This window comes from Halichondria panicea, chromosome 1 (assembly GCF_963675165.1).
Source record: "Halichondria panicea chromosome 1, odHalPani1.1, whole genome shotgun sequence".
NCBI classification, from domain to species: domain Eukaryota; kingdom Metazoa; phylum Porifera; class Demospongiae; order Suberitida; family Halichondriidae; genus Halichondria; species Halichondria panicea.
In genome coordinates this window covers 16,636,048-16,653,517 of record NC_087377.1, presented here as the reverse complement: position 1 = coordinate 16,653,517, position 17,470 = coordinate 16,636,048, and the positions used below count along the sequence as shown (strand labels likewise).

General features: G+C 41.1%; 4 protein-coding genes across 5 annotated transcripts; 2 read left to right on the top strand and 2 right to left on the bottom strand.

Moving 5' to 3' along the window:
* The first annotated feature begins 143 nt into the window (after window positions 1-143).
* Window positions 144-1,158, top strand: LOC135352225 (large ribosomal subunit protein mL41-like). Its single transcript, XM_064551390.1, has 4 exons — window positions 144-259; window positions 372-459; window positions 678-781; window positions 1,017-1,158. The coding sequence occupies exons 1-4, from the start codon at window positions 257-259 to the stop codon at window positions 1,134-1,136; spliced, it is 315 nt and encodes a 104-aa protein (XP_064407460.1). The 5' UTR covers window positions 144-256; the 3' UTR covers window positions 1,137-1,158.
* Window positions 1,159-1,185: 27 nt separating this feature from the next.
* On the bottom strand, window positions 1,186-3,611 carry LOC135352220 (ciliary microtubule associated protein 1A-like). The gene is made up of 6 exons (XM_064551384.1): window positions 3,460-3,611; window positions 3,046-3,156; window positions 2,712-2,825; window positions 2,256-2,366; window positions 1,793-2,026; window positions 1,186-1,461 (listed from the first exon to the last, which is right to left on the bottom strand). Exons 1-6 carry the CDS (start codon window positions 3,509-3,511, stop codon window positions 1,325-1,327), a joined length of 759 nt encoding a protein of 252 aa, XP_064407454.1. The 5' UTR covers window positions 3,512-3,611; the 3' UTR covers window positions 1,186-1,324.
* Window positions 3,612-3,710: 99 nt separating this feature from the next.
* Window positions 3,711-16,743, top strand: LOC135352205 (hypoxia up-regulated protein 1-like). The gene is made up of 23 exons (XM_064551363.1): window positions 3,711-3,897; window positions 4,017-4,048; window positions 4,120-4,198; window positions 4,588-4,717; window positions 4,782-4,806; window positions 4,921-4,997; window positions 5,373-5,448; window positions 5,669-5,724; window positions 6,002-6,106; window positions 6,246-6,388; window positions 6,767-6,883; window positions 7,101-7,318; window positions 7,751-7,883; window positions 8,258-8,460; window positions 8,644-8,782; window positions 8,992-9,052; window positions 9,341-9,561; window positions 9,977-10,374; window positions 10,813-11,023; window positions 11,352-11,570; window positions 12,108-12,305; window positions 15,788-15,890; window positions 16,501-16,743. Exons 1-23 carry the CDS (start codon window positions 3,781-3,783, stop codon window positions 16,614-16,616), a joined length of 3,177 nt encoding a protein of 1,058 aa, XP_064407433.1. The 5' UTR covers window positions 3,711-3,780; the 3' UTR covers window positions 16,617-16,743.
* LOC135352223 (putative phosphatidylglycerol/phosphatidylinositol transfer protein DDB_G0282107) lies at window positions 12,346-15,633 on the bottom strand. 2 transcript variants are annotated; one of them, XR_010399680.1, is made up of 5 exons: window positions 15,386-15,633; window positions 14,820-14,915; window positions 13,575-13,753; window positions 12,647-13,336; window positions 12,349-12,500 (listed from the first exon to the last, which is right to left on the bottom strand). XR_010399680.1 is itself a non-coding variant. In XM_064551387.1 (4 exons), exons 1-4 carry the CDS (start codon window positions 15,474-15,476, stop codon window positions 13,256-13,258), a joined length of 447 nt encoding a protein of 148 aa, XP_064407457.1. In that variant the 5' UTR covers window positions 15,477-15,633; the 3' UTR covers window positions 12,346-13,255. The 2 variants fall into 2 exon arrangements, 1 of the variants encoding a protein (XP_064407457.1); XM_064551387.1 differs by having other exon boundaries at window positions 12,346-13,336.
* Window positions 16,744-17,470: the final 727 nt, after the last annotated feature.

Sequence of the window (17,470 nt, the reverse complement as noted above, 5' to 3'; positions counted from 1 at the left end):
CAGCACCATTTCTTAAAAAGGTTCCAATCAAAAGATATCAACATTTAAAAGTACAGCCACTCACACATTTGTGGTAATCACTATCTCTATGAATCTACTCTCTAAGCTGGATGCACTGCACTGTAGACTATCTATGGTCAATCACCGCAAAATTTCACTAATTAGTCTGTCGACCATTTCCTATTATTGGATCTCTAGCTCTACCATCATCTTACTCACAGCATCTCTTCTCTTCCTCTGATCTTCCGTGCTGATCATGGTAGGTTCATTATATCACTAATTAATGAATGCATGTTTTATAGGCTGCTTTGAATACATAATTATACGTCTCGATCGATCCCCTACTCATTTATATGCCATGCCACGTTCAGTTGATTAGTGGTATATTCCGTGGAGTCGTGGCAGGCGCCACCCGAGGAGTCATGACGTCCAAACGAGGCAACAAGAATTTTTATAAGGGTACGACGTAATATCAATTAATTTTCAGCTTCATGATCAGTAATAAAACCTTTATAACAATTTGGCTAGCAGTAAGTGTTTCGATTGAGTAATGCACTCGCTATAAATAATTATGCTCAAGCATTATAGCATCATCCTCGTACACATTAAAACATTTATTGCTAGCTAAGTGTGATATAAATATCCATGTCATATTGACCATTCATTTTACTACATAGGGCGAGGAGCTAAAGGCACTGGCAGGCACACCAGGAAGGGCGGGTTCATTATCAACCGCTCGAGAATTCCTGAAATCGTGGTACCCAATTTGGAAGGCTTCAAGGTGCGTTACTGATGATTACTGATGATTACTAGAATGTTTTGCGAGCATCAAACATGATGATTATGTGAACTTTGCGAGGGTTGATCAATTCACAAAAACAAATTAAATCGCAAAACCTACCTACTAGTATAAATACACACGATCCTTCCCAGAACGCAAAGGAATATTTGGCTCATTCGCACAAAGGTTTTTCATCCGCTAATAATTCATGCCACTATAATTTTGTTTCTCATAGCTAAAGCCGTATGTGTCCCTCAAGACGCCCTATATCATTGGAAAGCCCATGACAGCTGAAGATATCCTGGATGTGGTTCGCCCTCTCGTTACAGATACTGAACTGTCAACAAACACGTAGCTATAAGCATATAATAGCGAGCTAGCTCCTTCAGTTGTAATTGTTGATCATTTTTCATGTTACATTTCTCTGAACAAAATAATCATGTACTCATGTATAAATTATAACCAACCATTTTCAACAAAAAAATTAATAATTATCTTGTAAAGTTCGAGTTTCTTCCAATGCATGCCTGCGTGTCTATTAATTTAGTCTATAACTTCAACGATGAGGGGGGTGACGTACTCAGAATGGCGAATGCCCATGGAGAATTTTGGTGGTACTGGTTTGTTCATGTACACCTTTTCGGGACTATGGGCACCAGGTCCGGGGATCGTGGTGGAGTCTGATAATAGAGAGTGTAGGAAAAGTTAAGTTTGAGGAACTGTATACCAAATAGACTGTATACAATAATTGGAACCGAAGACTTATAAAACTGTCTGCCTACATTGTAGTATCATGGGAGAGGGTATACATGATATATACACGTATTGTGTAGTAGTGCATGGGAAATTCAATGTCATGTGAGCCTGGAATAAGAGAAAACATACCACAGGTTACTGGTTAACTAATTATGACAGCTGAGAGAAGGAAACACGATGAGTGCAATTATTCATTACTGTGCATGCAGCTGTTTAACATGATCGTAGTTGATTTCTATACACAAATAATTATACCTCTTGGCACGGTGTTCCTCCCGAGCATGGAGTAGGCGGGTGCCTTCCTCACGCACTGGTCTGGTCTTGTGGTATTGTAACGTCCTGGACCGGGTGTTTTGGCCAGGTCTTCTGAGAAACTACCAACAGAAGCTTTAGGAGTCATAGAGTAAGCTGCCGAGGAGGTCTTGCCAGGAATCTTAGTGCCCAGGAGGGAGGGTAGGGTGTACGTGTTAGGAGAAGGGTTGTTGTCCCCTAGAGCATGCAGCAAAAACAAAAATGGTAAAAATTATGCATTAAAATTCGTTCAATAATTAGCAGCAGCTCAGTTTGAGAACTATATATAATTATATATATATGTATAGCTGCATCCCATGGCAAGAATGCAATAGTGAATGAGGACAGGTATATAAATTATAGGTAACTGCACATTCATCGATCTATAATACTCTTGCCGTAATGTATTATTATAATATCTGTGTACTTTTCCTGTATCGGGATCTTCCTCCCATGGAGTAGACCGGTGCATGTTTCTCCCCTTGAGGATGCGCTTGTTCGGGACGATACGCTCCAGGACATGGTGTCTTGAAGGTGCCTGAATAAAGGTATAGTGGAAAGTAAGACAATCATTAACAGAATTATAGACTCTTGTTAATCCGGTCAATTGGAACAGTGCATTTTGCAGTGCATTTTGGCCGCAATAATTATAGCGAGGTGGCTGCATTTCAGAAAGTATATATACAGCCGTGGCTAAATAGCAGTCCTGCATATGCTTTTGATCTCTCTCTATAATTATATTCCAGTGTAAGAATGTTGTATTAAATGCATGGTTTGGGCAGGGACATGCAGCCACAACTAATTATACTATGAAGTGGACGGAGATCGAGCTGGATTATAGGGAAAGTCTACTGTATGCATGCACAGTCACTATAGTTCTTACGTGCGTTCTTGGGTCTCCCCAGAATGGAGTAGGCTGGTGTACCGTCAGTTCCAAATCTGGTAACAGCAGATTCGACGTGATATCCAGGTCCTGGACTGCAGTCCTTCCCAAACACTGTAGGCATGGGAACGATACGTTTCTATGACACAACAAAATACTCGTTAACTAAGAAGTATGTTAATTAGTGCTAAGTAGCTATTATGTCACTTTTGGTGAAAACAGTCTGAGCATTTTTCAAGTGGTAAATTTACACGCTAGTTTAAACGTACCGTCACAACATGAAACCATAGTTATTATGCACGATTACTATTTCGTATCACCAGCATGCACTTACTTGAATTCTTAAACCTATGCCCAAAAGAGTACTCAGGCATGATTTTTTTCGTGGGGTCATGGCCTCTGTGTCCACAACATGCTGGCAGCTTGTATCTACCTGGGCCAGGTCCTGTACAGGTGAGGAGCAATGATAAATAGCATCTCTACCAACTGCATGTTTATATATAATAGCTATCATAATTATTACTAGTTCGACCATCAAACATTTGCGAACTTTGGAGCGCTGATCACTTCACTACAAAAAAAATCGCGTGAACTAAATGTATTGGATCAATTTTCTGCTGATTTGGCTTATTCTCCACCAGCATACATACTAGATAATAAACTACAGTGATCACATAAGTCATATATACAAAATAATAATAATACCCCTTTATTACTACATTATCAGTGATCACATGATATATGTTACCTCTCTCTTTGGCTGCAATCATTGGGCCCTTTGGGATCCTTTGCTGAGCCATCTCACCTCAAGAAGTCTGGTCTAAGAAAAAAAACCTGTCTAGTGATGAACTTCAACTGATCGCTGCAAATAATGCTTTGTTGCCACGATACACATGCGCAATATGCCTGCAGGCACACGAGATACGCCCCCAGTAGGGATTTCCCCTCATGTGGACCAATGGATTATTGACACAACCACGTGTACGTGTAGTATGCTACGCTACCGCAAAGGAAACTACTGGCCGGACAACCTCAAAAACTTGATATCAAACTAGCTGAGTGGTTAAAGATGGAGCCGAGGATTCTGTGTGTCTGTCTTTTACTGAGCTTCTTGGCCGTGTCGTCACAAGCTGCTGTGATTTCTATTGATTTTGGTGGCGAATGGGTGAAGGTAGCTTTGGTCAAGGTGAGCTAGGGCTACTATAGCTATAATTATTGTAATTTGTATAATGATAGCTATTAAACTATGTACATCATTGTTCACATAATGTCTGTATGTAACAATTTTTCTAATTTTTTTTCCAGCCTGGAGTTCCGATGGAGATTGTAATAAACAAGTAAGTACCTCTTTTTTGATTGGTTTTTACCGTTTTAATTTAATAATACGGTGGCTTTAATTTTACTACAGAGAATCAAAAAGGAAAACAGCATCCATTGTATCGTTGAGAAATGATGAGCGGTTGTTTGGAGATGCTGCCCTACACAGTGTGAGTTGGTCGCTGTGGCTGTGGTAAGAACAACCTATTCATCCCCAAAAGTTAATAATTCTGTTTCAATTCCTGACAGGAAGGAAAGGATGTTAATATTTCTTATTGTAATTTATACATGTACAGTGATGTGTCCAGAATTTTCACAAAAGTGGTGGGCATTTTCAATATCAATTCAACACAAAAATTTGTCTTTTTATAGCCTATTATTGGTCTAAGAGGTGGTTGTTTATGTCCAGAGGTGGTTAGTACCAACCACCACCACCGACCAGTGTGGGCACATCACTGTACATGCATGTACAATGTACCTCTAACAAATTAATGGTAATTTATTATGTTTACTCTAAAACACCTATTTATCGTCTCTTCTCCCCCCCCCCCCCCCTTAGGCTGTCAAGCACCCCAAGAGTTCCTACCGCTACCTACAGCTGTTAGTGGGACAAAAGTACAACAGTCCTCTCGTGGATATGTACAAGAGGTGGTTTCCATGGTACGATATTGTGAAAGACGAAGAAACAGGTGAATTACTTGTATTTTTCTGCCATTTAATGACTTTATTATTATAATTATTCTTTATTCCCAGGGATGGTACTGTTTCAACACAACGCGTAAGTTAACATCTCAATCTACTTTTTTACCCCCCTAATCCTGCTACTCATTCTGTAATTCTGCTACCCCCTCATTCTACTGCCCCCTCATTCTGCTACCCCCCTTCGCTGCAGTGACACGGTGTACTCACCTGAAGAGCTCATAGCGATGATCTTCAACCATTCCCGTCAGTCGGCACAAAGCTTTGCCGGTGAGAACAGCTATTATACTGTATTATTATCTCCATAGATTAGTTTGTTTTTTACCATAACATAACCTAAAGCACTGTTTAAGCTGAATTAAGCTTTGTGTTTCAGAAAGCTCCTCAAAAATTAATTTTGTGTGTGTGTGTATGTTTTTGAGGCACTTAAACTTCATGGAATGGCCTAGCTCTAATAAGCATTTCGTTGAATAAATCATTTTATTTGGTAAAAATAATGACGTGTCTTCTATTAGCAAGTATTTTGTGGGACAAATTTTTTGTAAAGGATTGCTAACCCTTGAAAATAACGAAAATTAAGCATCTCGAAATTTCGCGTTATACGGTATATAATTACTGTACTGCTGTTGACTCCTCCCCCTCCAGACAACACTCCTATTAGAGATGTGGTGATCACCGTGCCAGCATTCTTCAGTCAGGCACAGAGACAGGTCATACTAAGGTGTGTGGGTGTGTGTGTGGGTGGGGGTGGGTGGGAGTGGTATATGTGATGCTCCCAACAGCATGGTGGCTGTTTTGCTGTTGTTCAATCCTCAGTCTCAATTCCACACAAACTTGCCTCTTGTATATCCTCAGGAGCACAAGAGTACAACCACCTCTAGTGTGGGCAATGTGTACCGAGTAATTATAACTATGTATGTACATGGTTTTGCCCACCACAGGAGTGCTGAGCTGGTTGGACTGAACGTGCTGCAACTCATGAGCAACAACGCAGGAGGTAAATAATCACCGTCACAAACGCTCCTATAATATCCACTGCATTTATGACAGAATACATTATTAAAAGAAATCTCCATAATGATACTAGGAAAATTATGACAGCTCGTACTTTGTGTTCAGATTGCCCAATGAGATTGATGCATTCAATAGCTGTCGTATTGACCTTTCCAATGGTGTGCTTAGATACAAGTTCTGTGACTAATTTCGTGTCTAATTATTAATACATGTAGTGTCCATAGCAATTAATTATATTAATTCTTTCGTTTCTCTTCTAGCTGCTCTCAATTATGGTGTGTTTCGACAGAACAGTTTCAACACGACCGCTCAGTACGTCATGTTCTATGATATGGGGGCTCTCAGTACCACGGCAACCGTTATAGGTGAGTGCCAGGTGTAATATTTTAAATATTCAGCAAAAATGGCCTTCCAAACTCTCAAATTACATGCCACCTGCACGGAGTTTTGTTCTTTTGTTTTTGTCACTATCCCTCGATCCTCCACACCCACACACACACACAGAGTATCGTAGGGCGCAGGTGAAGGAGGGCACTGTAGCGAACACGTACCCCCAGCTGGCAGTGAAGGGGACAGGATTTGACAGGACTCTCGGAGGACTACAGATTGAGCTGAGGTTGAGGGACCACCTGGCCGCCATATTCGAGGTGCAATACTAATTACACCGTTCGTTAGTTGCTTTTTGTCAAAATGAAAGCTGCATAATTTTAACATTATTTTGCCGGTAGCCCCCCTTATGCTTTTTTGAGAGATTTGGGCCTGAAAGTAATTGTTGATCTAAGCATGTTATTGGATAGAGCTATTGAAGAGCTTTTAAATGCATTTTAAAAATGGGCAACTCGAGTTTTGGACCCCTCAAAGTTACAAGGCAGTATAATATTTATTTATGCATGCCAAGAATCTTAATTATATCTTATTTTGTATAACTAGAGTATGTACAGAAGTGCCTTTGATATAACCCAAATACCAGAAAAACTGTTAAAGGAAAAACCGTTAACCCCACCCCCCCCCCCTCCGCTGTTCAGAGTCAGAAGAAGACCACTGGCAGTGTATACGATTCCCCTCGTGCAATGGCCAAGCTGCTCAAGGAGGCGAAGAGAGTCAAGCAAGTACTCAGTGCTAACATAGATCATAGGGCGCAGGTGAGTGGGAGGGGCTATAAAAAAAGCCAATTGTAAAAACAGCTGTGTTGATAGTTTTTCCAAGCGCTATAATAATACATGTATGTACATGTGTTCTGTAAAAATAATAACCTCTTGGGCCCAGGCCAAATTTTCGCTACCCCCACACACCATCCCCACACACACACACACACACACACACACACACACACTCCACCACTCACACACCCGCACACAGATTGAGGGTCTATTGGAGGACGTGGACTTCAAGGCCCAAGTCACGAGGGGAGATCTGGAGGAACTATCTGCTGATCTATTTGAGAGGGTGGGTGGTCCGATACAACAAGCACTGGACGCAGCTGACATGACGATGGACGAGATAGACTCTGTGATATTAGTGGGAGGTGGGACACGTGTGCCTAAAGTGCAGGAGACGCTGCTACAGGTCGTTAACAAGTGAGTGGGTGGAGTGGGTGGATGTATACATAGTAAATACACATGATCCTTGCCAGAACGCAATAGTTGATCGCAAAGGGTCAAATTTTCTTCTGATTTGGCTCATTCGCAAAGGTTTTTCACCCGCAAAATATTCTAAATAAAGTCATAATTATACTAAATGTATAAAACTTGTTTGTTTGCTGTAGTGTTCATCTCCCTTGGAAATACAATTCAGATATGTCAGTCCTACGTACTGCTCTGTTATAACCCCACACACATATCACACACACTCACGCACACACACACACACACACTCACACACACTCACACACACACACACACGCACACACACACACACACTCACGCACACTCACACACACACACACACACACGCACGCACACACACACACACACACACGCACACACACGCACACGCACACGCACACTCAGGGCTGATCTCGGTAAAAGTCTAAACACTGACGAGGCTGTTGCCATGGGAGCAGTCTACCAGGCAGCTGCTCACTCTAAACTATTCAGAGTCAAGAAATTCATCGTCAAGGAAGGAACAGTCTTCCCGATACAAGTGCGTGGGTGTGTGTGGGGTGGAGTGGGCGTGTGTGGGGAGTGTCTATGTATATATACTTGTACAATTACTAAAAAGATTATTACTAGTGTATGGCTATATATGACCACGTTGCCATAATAATCTGCAGAGTGCGAAGTTGAATCTGCACATGTTATATACAATGCGGTTTGCAAGCTATTAGTGGCTTTCCATATAAGGAAATGCAATTTTACCACCAATTACGTAACGTAGGCCTTGTATAATTATTATGTTAAAGTTAGACGCTCTTTCTCCCATAAATAAATGAGCTCCGGTATTGTAAAAAATGGTCGTCATTTCTTTCTCTGTTCCATATCTTAATTATAACTTTTGTATCGTTGTGTTACTCTCAGGTTGCATTCACACGAGTGAGTAGCACAGAGGCAGCGGAGGGGGAGGAGCCTGAAGAGGTCACAAAGGTTGTGAAAAGGACTCTGTTCCATCGCAGCAACGGATACCCACAGAAGAAAGTGCTCACGTTTAATCGCTATTCTGAAGATTTCTCGTTTCAAGTATTCTACGGTGATTTGGACTTCCTGTCACCAGACGAGAAGAGGTGGGTGTGCTTTACAATAGGTTTGTATTCGAATGCTAGAACTGGAATTTGGCAATTCAATGCAGTTGCTAAAATCAATCGCCAATAAAAATAATTTGGTAGACAGAAGTGTACCTAGCTAGTAAACATAATCTCCTCTTATAGCCCTAATTTACCAGATCCCTGACCCCTCTCTCCCTATAGTTACCTTGGTCGACTGAACATATCCGAGGTGTACCTGGCTGGTGTGAGAGAAGCAATGGCTGCCAACACACAGGGAGAGAACAAAGGCATCAAAGCACACTTCAGAATGGACGACAGTGGGATACTCTCTCTAGATAATGTACGTGAGGCCATGTTGCTATGGTAACTGTACACTTTGTCGAAAGCTTAGCTGCATGTTGTTATGGTAACAGACTTGCATGTACATGTAGTTTCTTGCTTGTTGCATCATGTGTTAAATTTAATTTTGTATGCTTCAATCTTCTTTTCTGAGTGTGTGTCCGAGTTAGCCTGAGACGCACACACACCACCCACACACACACCACACAGGCAGAGTGTGTATTTGAGTACCCTGAAAACATGAGACCTGATGAGCAGTCAACCTTGTCCAGTGAGTGGGTGTATGTGTGTCGGGGTGTAGGAAAAGAATGTACTTCACTTGAGGCTTAAATAGAAAACTAGTAAAGTACGTCTATAAATAAACTGTAGGAAGCATCAACTTTATCCGGTTGTATGTACTGATGGGGTGGGGTGAAGTATTTTTTTTAATGCTCCTTTATCTTGGACATTCCACTGTACGTTTTAGACCTTTCATATCTTAGTGCTGATCACATGATCTCCAGCCAATCAGAGACCCACTATCTTAAAATTAATTGTTACATCTATTTCTCCTGCACAGAATTGAGTAATGCATTCTCGAGTTTCTTTGGAGGTAGCGAAGAAGAGCCCCAAGCTGAGACAATGGACACATCCACTGAGACCACACCTATTCCAGAGGATAAGATGGATGATAGTAACACCACCGACGGTGATGACAGTACACCCACTGGTGAGACCACACCCACTGGTGATCAGGAGGAGCAGCCGAAGGAAAGTGAACAGGAAGAAGTACAACAAGAGGTATACTGTATATAATTATAATATTATTGTGTAACTATCACTGTTCAATCATGTACACAATATCGTATAGCGGGTAATTTTCGTGGGGTAAAAAATTCGTTCAACTCGAAAAACGGTGGTACTCGTAAGTCAACATTTTGTTTAGTCTCATTGCCTTGCACTGCATTCCTACGTTCCGGTAAGCCACGCCTACGTTAAAATTTCGTGGAGGTCAGCTTGCCCACGAAAATAACGAATATTTTACCCCCACGAAAATTACCCGCCATACAGTAATTACCATAAATTAATTGGAGCAAAATTTAAAACTTTGTGGCCTTAACGGCTCAGTGGTCTACAAGCACGTCATCGTTGTTTGTTGGCACAGGCTCATAATTATATGCATCTTGTTTTATATTTTCAAATTTTTTTTTCTCAGGAATCAGAAGAGGAGGAGGAGGAAACAAACGACGACACAAGCGAAGACGACTCTCAGAGTGAAGAAGAAAGTGCCGATACTGATTCAGAGGAGGAACCAAAGAAAGAAACAGAAGACAGCGACGACAACGAAGGAGACCCTGGAAGCGATGAAGAGGTACCAGAAAAGGGGGAGGAGTCACCAGAGTCAGAAGAACCGCCCCCTGTCGGAGATACCGATGCAAACACAACCAGTAGCGAGACCACGCCCCCTAAAAACGGCACTGTGGGGGGTAAATCAAAAAAGAAAAAGAAGACCCCACCTAAAGACAGCATGGTGAAAGTAAATCTAACGGCAGAGGTGACAAAACTCGATCTGTTGTCGCCTTCCAATGGAACAGTGAAGATCTACATGGATAAGTAAGTTACGTGTATCCATAGCTACTATCCTTGCATCGTCTACAGTACTCGATGTGCCCAGAATTTTCAAAGTGGTGGCTAATCCCAGCAAACAAAAATTCCTTTTCTGTGATCTGAAAGCTTAGAAAGAGACCTTTCAAATCGTGTGTTTAAATCCAAAATTTGGCAGGAGTCATTCGGCCTTGAACCATCCGTGGGCTATTTATAATCCATGGTATTGGGCTGAATTGGCAAGAAGATTTACAATACCGTATAGCGGGTTATTTTCGTATGGTTGAAATTTTCGTATTGAAGAGCATCATACGAAAAGCATAAATCCGAGATTCAATGTCACTATCCTGAGCTGTACGATCATTCAAATGGGTCGTTCGTACGAAAATTTTCACCAGCGAAAATTACCCGTACATATATTAGTTGAATGCACACCCCCCCTCTTAGGTTGGACGCTCTTCAGCGTCGTGACGACGACAAAGCGGCCAATGAGGTGGCTCATAACAATCTCGAGTCTCACATCTTTGAAACCAAGGACTTGATGTATGCCGACTCAGTGGTGGCCGTTTCCACAGCAGAGCAGAGGGAAGTCGTATTAACAGTGCTGAGCGAGGCCGGAGAGTGGATGGAGGACGAGGGATACTTAGCCGACACCAAGGTGTGTGTGGTGTGTGTGTGTGGGCGGGAGGAGCGTGATTCTGTGTAGGATGTGTAAATGTACAAGAACGATTGAGTTATTTCTGTAGAGCTCTATAATTTTTGACTCTACTGTCTATAACTTTTGCTAGGAAGATGTATTTTGTAGTTCGTCTTACATGTATGAGATAATAATGTGACAGGCCCAACTTGGACCAAAGCATAGCTGAGGTTGTTTGGCTGCTGCCCTTAACTTTTGTTGGAATTTGCAATGGGAGTTTTATTACATGTATGCAATTTGGTAAATGATATAGTTACGATTAGTCAAAATCTCCCTCACTCTCTATTAGACTTATAAAGACAAACTACGAGATTTACGCAAAGTCTCACGGGCAATGTTCAAAAGAGCGGAGGAGTTGGCACGGCGACCAAAGTACCTTGAGATCCTCAACCAGAGCCTGAACGTGTCACATGACTTCTTATCACGGATGAGGAATCTCACGACAGAGTTGCAGATATTTACCGAAGTGGAGATGACAACGTTAGAGACTCTTGTCAATGAAACCGAGGTGTGTCCCAGTAATTTAGCCGCCCTCGAATCTGTACAGTAATCTTCCCCAAAAATAGTTGTGAAGTGGTTGTCCTTAAACTTAATTCAATACACAAATTTGCCTCAGGCCTAAGAGGTGGTTATTTTGTGTCTAAATGTGATTAACCACCACCGACCAGTGAGGGCACATCCCCTCCCTGCATAGACTCGCAAGCGAACAGTAGACTGGTCAAACTCCGTGTTGAGACTCGTGTAACGTTTGCCACGATATTTGTGGCAACTAACCGCATGCGGTTACCACAAGATCAATGATAGTGACGTTTCACTAGAAAACTCTACGTATCACATGTAGTATACTGACGTCACGAAAACCGCAGCCACTTAAAATATTTTCTGATACGCTGACTGTGCAACACGAGTCTCAACACGGAGTTTGACCAGTCTACTGTTCGCCTGCAACAGTGATGGCTTGCGAGTCTACTCCCTGCATGCTTGTACTATATAATATTATTGTCTACTTACAAGTACTTAATAATTTTTTTCATCCAATTTTCAGGAATGGTTGTCGGGCATGTTAGAGCAACAGGAAGCCACACCCCCTTACGAAGACCCCGTCCTGTTGTCGTATGATCTCCAGGAGCGTACGAAACGTTTGGACAGGGAGGTCATGTATCTGTTCAACAAGCTACGGACACACCCACCTCCCAAACCAAAGATCATACCCACCAAGGACAACTCTACCAAATCAACCACGGTAAAAGTGCATACATGTAGTAAAATAATTATGTAAAATTTCGTAAGTGTTCATTTTTACATGTACAGTAGCCCTCATATAAAAGTTCCCGTTGCGTTTCAGTTGCACGTAACGTTCCCGTTTTTACGGAGTCAGAAAACGCTAACTAAACGGTAGCGTATTATTCATAAACGCACCGTAATTACCTACACCGTTCTAGGAGAAAAAACGGGTGGTATTTGCTGAGTTAGCAATAATAATTTTTATTTATTCTGTGTGTACTAAGCAAGCTACAAATGTACTAACTTCTCTAGTGTAATCCAGGGGCATACAAATAGCACTGGGAATACTGCAGAACTTACATGCAAGGCTGGAAGAAGATGAGAAAGTTGGTAGTAGCAAGTCAACCGGATCTCTCAGTCTGGAATCTTAGATACAGCTACATTATATTATGATCTGATTGTACTATTACTTTTGTTGAACACTTCATTATAAATTATACATTATCGTATACAATGTCCTGTATCATTAAAACATCATGTCAAATGAAGAATAACAAATTCATGTACAGTGCTATAAATATAAATATAAATGTTCAAACTGAATGTCAGTAATTATTCTAACTAGATCTAGCTCGCCTTGACCTTGCTTCTTAGGGATTCTGTACTTGCTCCGTAGCTGTTTGTGAAGGATGAGGATTCTTTGTTTAGTAGAACAGTTCACCAGCTTGATTTCTTGGAACACTAGCCAGCTAGCTACGGAGCAAATCATGCAGCTACACGTGCGAACGTTATTTCAGAATTAAAACGGTTATTTCCGTACCGTATTAAATTTTAATGAGCTGGCTTCCGTTTTCATTCCGTTTCTACGCGAACCGTTGTACGCAAATTGAACGGTACGGAACGGGAACTTTTATATGAGGGCTACTGTACATACAATCATGTATATCAAATATCAGGAGTGTTGTTTGCTCATAGTGGTATAGTCATGTTCAAGCAGAACAGCTGCTTTCCATTTTGGTCCTTTATCACTGCATCGATCTTGTATATGCTCTGTGGGCGTGTGTGCGTGCAAGTTGATTCAATAATATCCCCTTTGTATACGCAAACCATCTGCTCGTGTTGAAAGTATAACTTTTTAGTCGATTTTCTATTGATACATAACATGAATAATACGTACATAGACTATGGAATACTTCTTTATTTCCTAAACAATCACCCGGAACAAATTTTACAGCAAAATGTTCTTCTTCCAGAGATACTAGTATGCGTTTTTTAACATTTAACTCACTCCGATTGGACCAGTCTGTGAATCAGGTGCTTTGTACACTATCTCGAGTGGTCCCTTCTTAAAAGGACAGGAGAGACTGACCAGTCCCGCCATGTCGCAGAACGAGTACACCTGTTTAAAGCTGTACAGTCCCATGTTGATCACTGTCTCCACTCTACTACCTCTAGTGACATGATCGTCTATAGCAACACAGTAGCAGGACATGGCTTAATAATACATTAATGTATGAAGTTAGATCTGTGTGAAATCCACCCCGCACACATGCACGCACGCACACATATTTCTCGTGTCAATTGTTTTTTTCAGTGATGTCCTCCTCGTCTATAGCAGCAACGGTATAGCAGGACATTATCTCAAGTGAATTAAGGACTGGGTCCTTCAATTATTGCTGATTCAGCTAAAACGAAGCTCCGCCCACGCTTTTTACCAGCAATTGTACATAAAAATGGATCTCAAACTGCTTAATCTTTAGCTCTAATTCCGGAGTCCTAAACGCTCCTTGAAGCACTTACTTTTTAGTGTAGTAGCTAGTTCTAAGGCTAGTACAAACAGTAATATTCGGAAGGAGCTGTTCCTTCAACTAAAGGTGAGATATTCTATAAAACATAGTTTTCTAGCTTAATTTTTTACATGTAAAAGCTAATAACTTACTCTACGTAGTGCAGACGGCTCCTTCCGAATATTACTGTGTGTACTAGCCTTAGAACTAACTACTACACTAAAAAGTAAGTGCTTCAAGGAGCGTTTAGGACTCCGGAATTAGAGCTAAAGATTTAAGCAGTTTGAGATCCATTTTTATGCACAATTGCTGGTAAAAAGCGTGGGCGGAGCTTCGTTTTAGCTGAATCAGCAATAATTAAAGGACCCAGTCCTTAATTCACCTGAGATGACACATTATGACACATTATGACTGGCTCGTAACTTACCAATACACTGTGGTAGCTGCTAACTTTGGGAGCCCGTATACTTTGTGTTTAAATTGACCAATTATTGATGCATTCTGTAGCTCTCACAGTGACTGTTCTAATGGCGTGTGTAATCTAGAATTCTTTGGCATTATGAATCTCCTCCCCCCCACCCACCCACACACACACACACACACACTGACTCCTTGTGTAAAATTTGAAGTGTAGCTGTTCAGATGTTGGCACATACGCTAGCTAGCTTCGTATATGTGTAGCCGCATGCATGTACAGTGCATGCTCCAGTTTTAAACTCGTACATGTAGCTTGAACACCCACTCACACAATGTGAAGTTGCCAGTGACGACGACAGGACCAACATGTAGAGGGTTCGGATCCACTGTAATATTGTGAACCTTACCAAGATCCGTCGGCTTGCCTGCATATAGATAGATCCATTAAAACTGCACCAATAATTTATTATAATTATAGCATGGATTGTTGAAGCTAGCGAGAGGCTGCGGTGTAACTGTAGATACCCAACAACTATCTTGATAACACTCTCAACCTCCAATGCCCTATTTGGTTGCGATTTGCAAGATTTCACAAATATTGCAAACGAAAGACTCGCAAAGGAGAGAGCAATAGTTATAGAAATTCAATCAGAGGCTTGTACAGTGTCATGTGCTAATGATTAACTACGAAACCCAATAACTATACTGTATATATAGTCTTGCATGCTACTTAGAGTACCTCTTGAAGCACACCTGGCTAGCTAACAATGTATTTTGTACAGTGTCATGTGCTAATTATGATCAAGTATAACTATACGCGTACGAAATTATACTGTACACGTAGTCTTGCTGCTTAAAGTATTTCATAATGTCTTGTTAGTATATCTGCTCTCACCACAATCGTGCCAGGTGACCTTCTCTTTAGCCTGATGGCTAGTACTCAGCAGTAGACAGAGAGCAGCTAGCACACACACACTCCTCGTCATGGCTGTGTATCAGAAGCTTTCTAGTGTTTTAAGTATATAATTCTAGTGATAGTCTAATAATGTTTTAGACATGCAGTAGCTAATTATTATGTCGCTTTACTAAGTCTCAACTTGAGCCAGTTGGTTTGTTTTTGAAACTGAATTGTTTTGTTAGTAAGTTAGCAAATTCCACTGCCATAGTTAAAAATATAATACTATATGCATGCACCATGTTGCCATGTTGACATAATAACCGAAACAATAACTGATATCCCATAACTTTTGCTTCTTGTGTACCTGAGATAACGTTGCAATGATTTTGTTACTTGCAGGATGATAAAGTTGTTGTTGATGATGACTCGGATGTGGAGGCAGCAAGCGACGAAGAGGACGAGCCCCTCAAAACGGAGAGTGAAGACACCACCACCACTCAAGGTAGTGTGTGTGTGTGTGTGTGTCTGTGTGTGTGTGTGTGTGTGTGTGTGTGTGTGTGTGTGTGTGTGTGTGTGTGTGTGTGTGTGCGTGCGTGCGTGCGTGCGTGCGTGCGTGCGTGCGTGGGTGCGTGGGCGTGTGTGTGTGTGAGGATCATCATTACCAAGAAAATAGTTACCTAACTCTATGTATGTAGATAAAAATGCTGGGTCTTCATTAATTACTTCGTCGTTACTAATGACCGTATAGCGGGTAATTTTCGGGGGACAAAATATTCGTGGCTCAGCAATATTGAGACATTTCGTGGGTAATATTTTCGTGGTAGCTGCCTGCACTGCAGGTAAAGGTAGGCATGCAAGGTCACTTCATTCGTGGGTAAAATATTCATGGTCAGACCTCCAACCACGAAAACCACGAATATTTTGCCCCACGAAAATTACACGCTATACGGTATATCAACCATGCATTCTTCCTGTTACACAGTCTCTCTCAAATTAATTGTGCTGACAAAATTAATGTATACATGTATATTGTTGTATCCAAACTTTCAAAGCCATTTTATGAATGTGATTGATTGGACGACTATGTCATTAACCACACCCACCCACTGCAGAGCCGCTAGACGAGTCACTAGAAGAGCCAGCCACTGATGATGATGATGTTACTGATGATGATGATGTCACTAATGATGATGTCACAGAAGATGATCAGAAACATGGCGAACTCTAGCGATTGTTATCAGTCAGTATATAGGGTTAATTGTAGAAACTGTAATTATAATAACTTCATTTTTACAATCCAATAAATTGATTGGCATACCATGCTTGCTTGATTGCTTGATTTGTTGTGCAAAATATTAACCATATAATTATATCTTTATAATAATAATTATTCTCTTATATAATCATTCATACACTTATTATGCCTCGAGGCGTAGCCGCACGAGAGACGGTAAAGGTGTATGTGTGTGTGTGTGCTAGATAGTATGGTGTGTGTATGTGTGTGTCTGTTCCATTCTATAGGCTTCTAGCCACTTTCTTGATTCGTGAATTAGCAAACTATTAAGCTTCTTTCTCGAGTTATGGCTAGTGGCTAGTTTGACTTACATTGAAGGCTGTTGCAGTCTCTTCACTGAAGAAAGTTTGTGCGAACAGATGATGCTATGAAAGATTCTGAAGACTTTAGACTTCATAGCATCATCTGTTCACACAAACTTTCCATTCAACTTATGAGTTAGCCTTATATATAGCTTGCACTGAAGCGCTAGCTTTTTTGTTAGTTACAAGAGAGTCAGAAAGAGCTGCTGAAGAAGCTAGTAAATGTGCTTATTATTATACATAATTATTAATGCCACATTAACTTTGTCACTCTCAATTAGATATAAGCCGAAACAATGGCAAGCAGATCCTGATAATTAACTGAGTGCCAACGTAAAAAAAAAAAGCGGTCTGGCCAGAAACTGCTTAGGGGATAAGTACTACTTTTCAGGGTAGCATAAGTACTGCTTTTCGAAGGCAGCATAAGTACTACTTTTTAAGGTAGCATAAGTACTGCTTTTGAGGGCAGCATAAGTAACTGCTTTT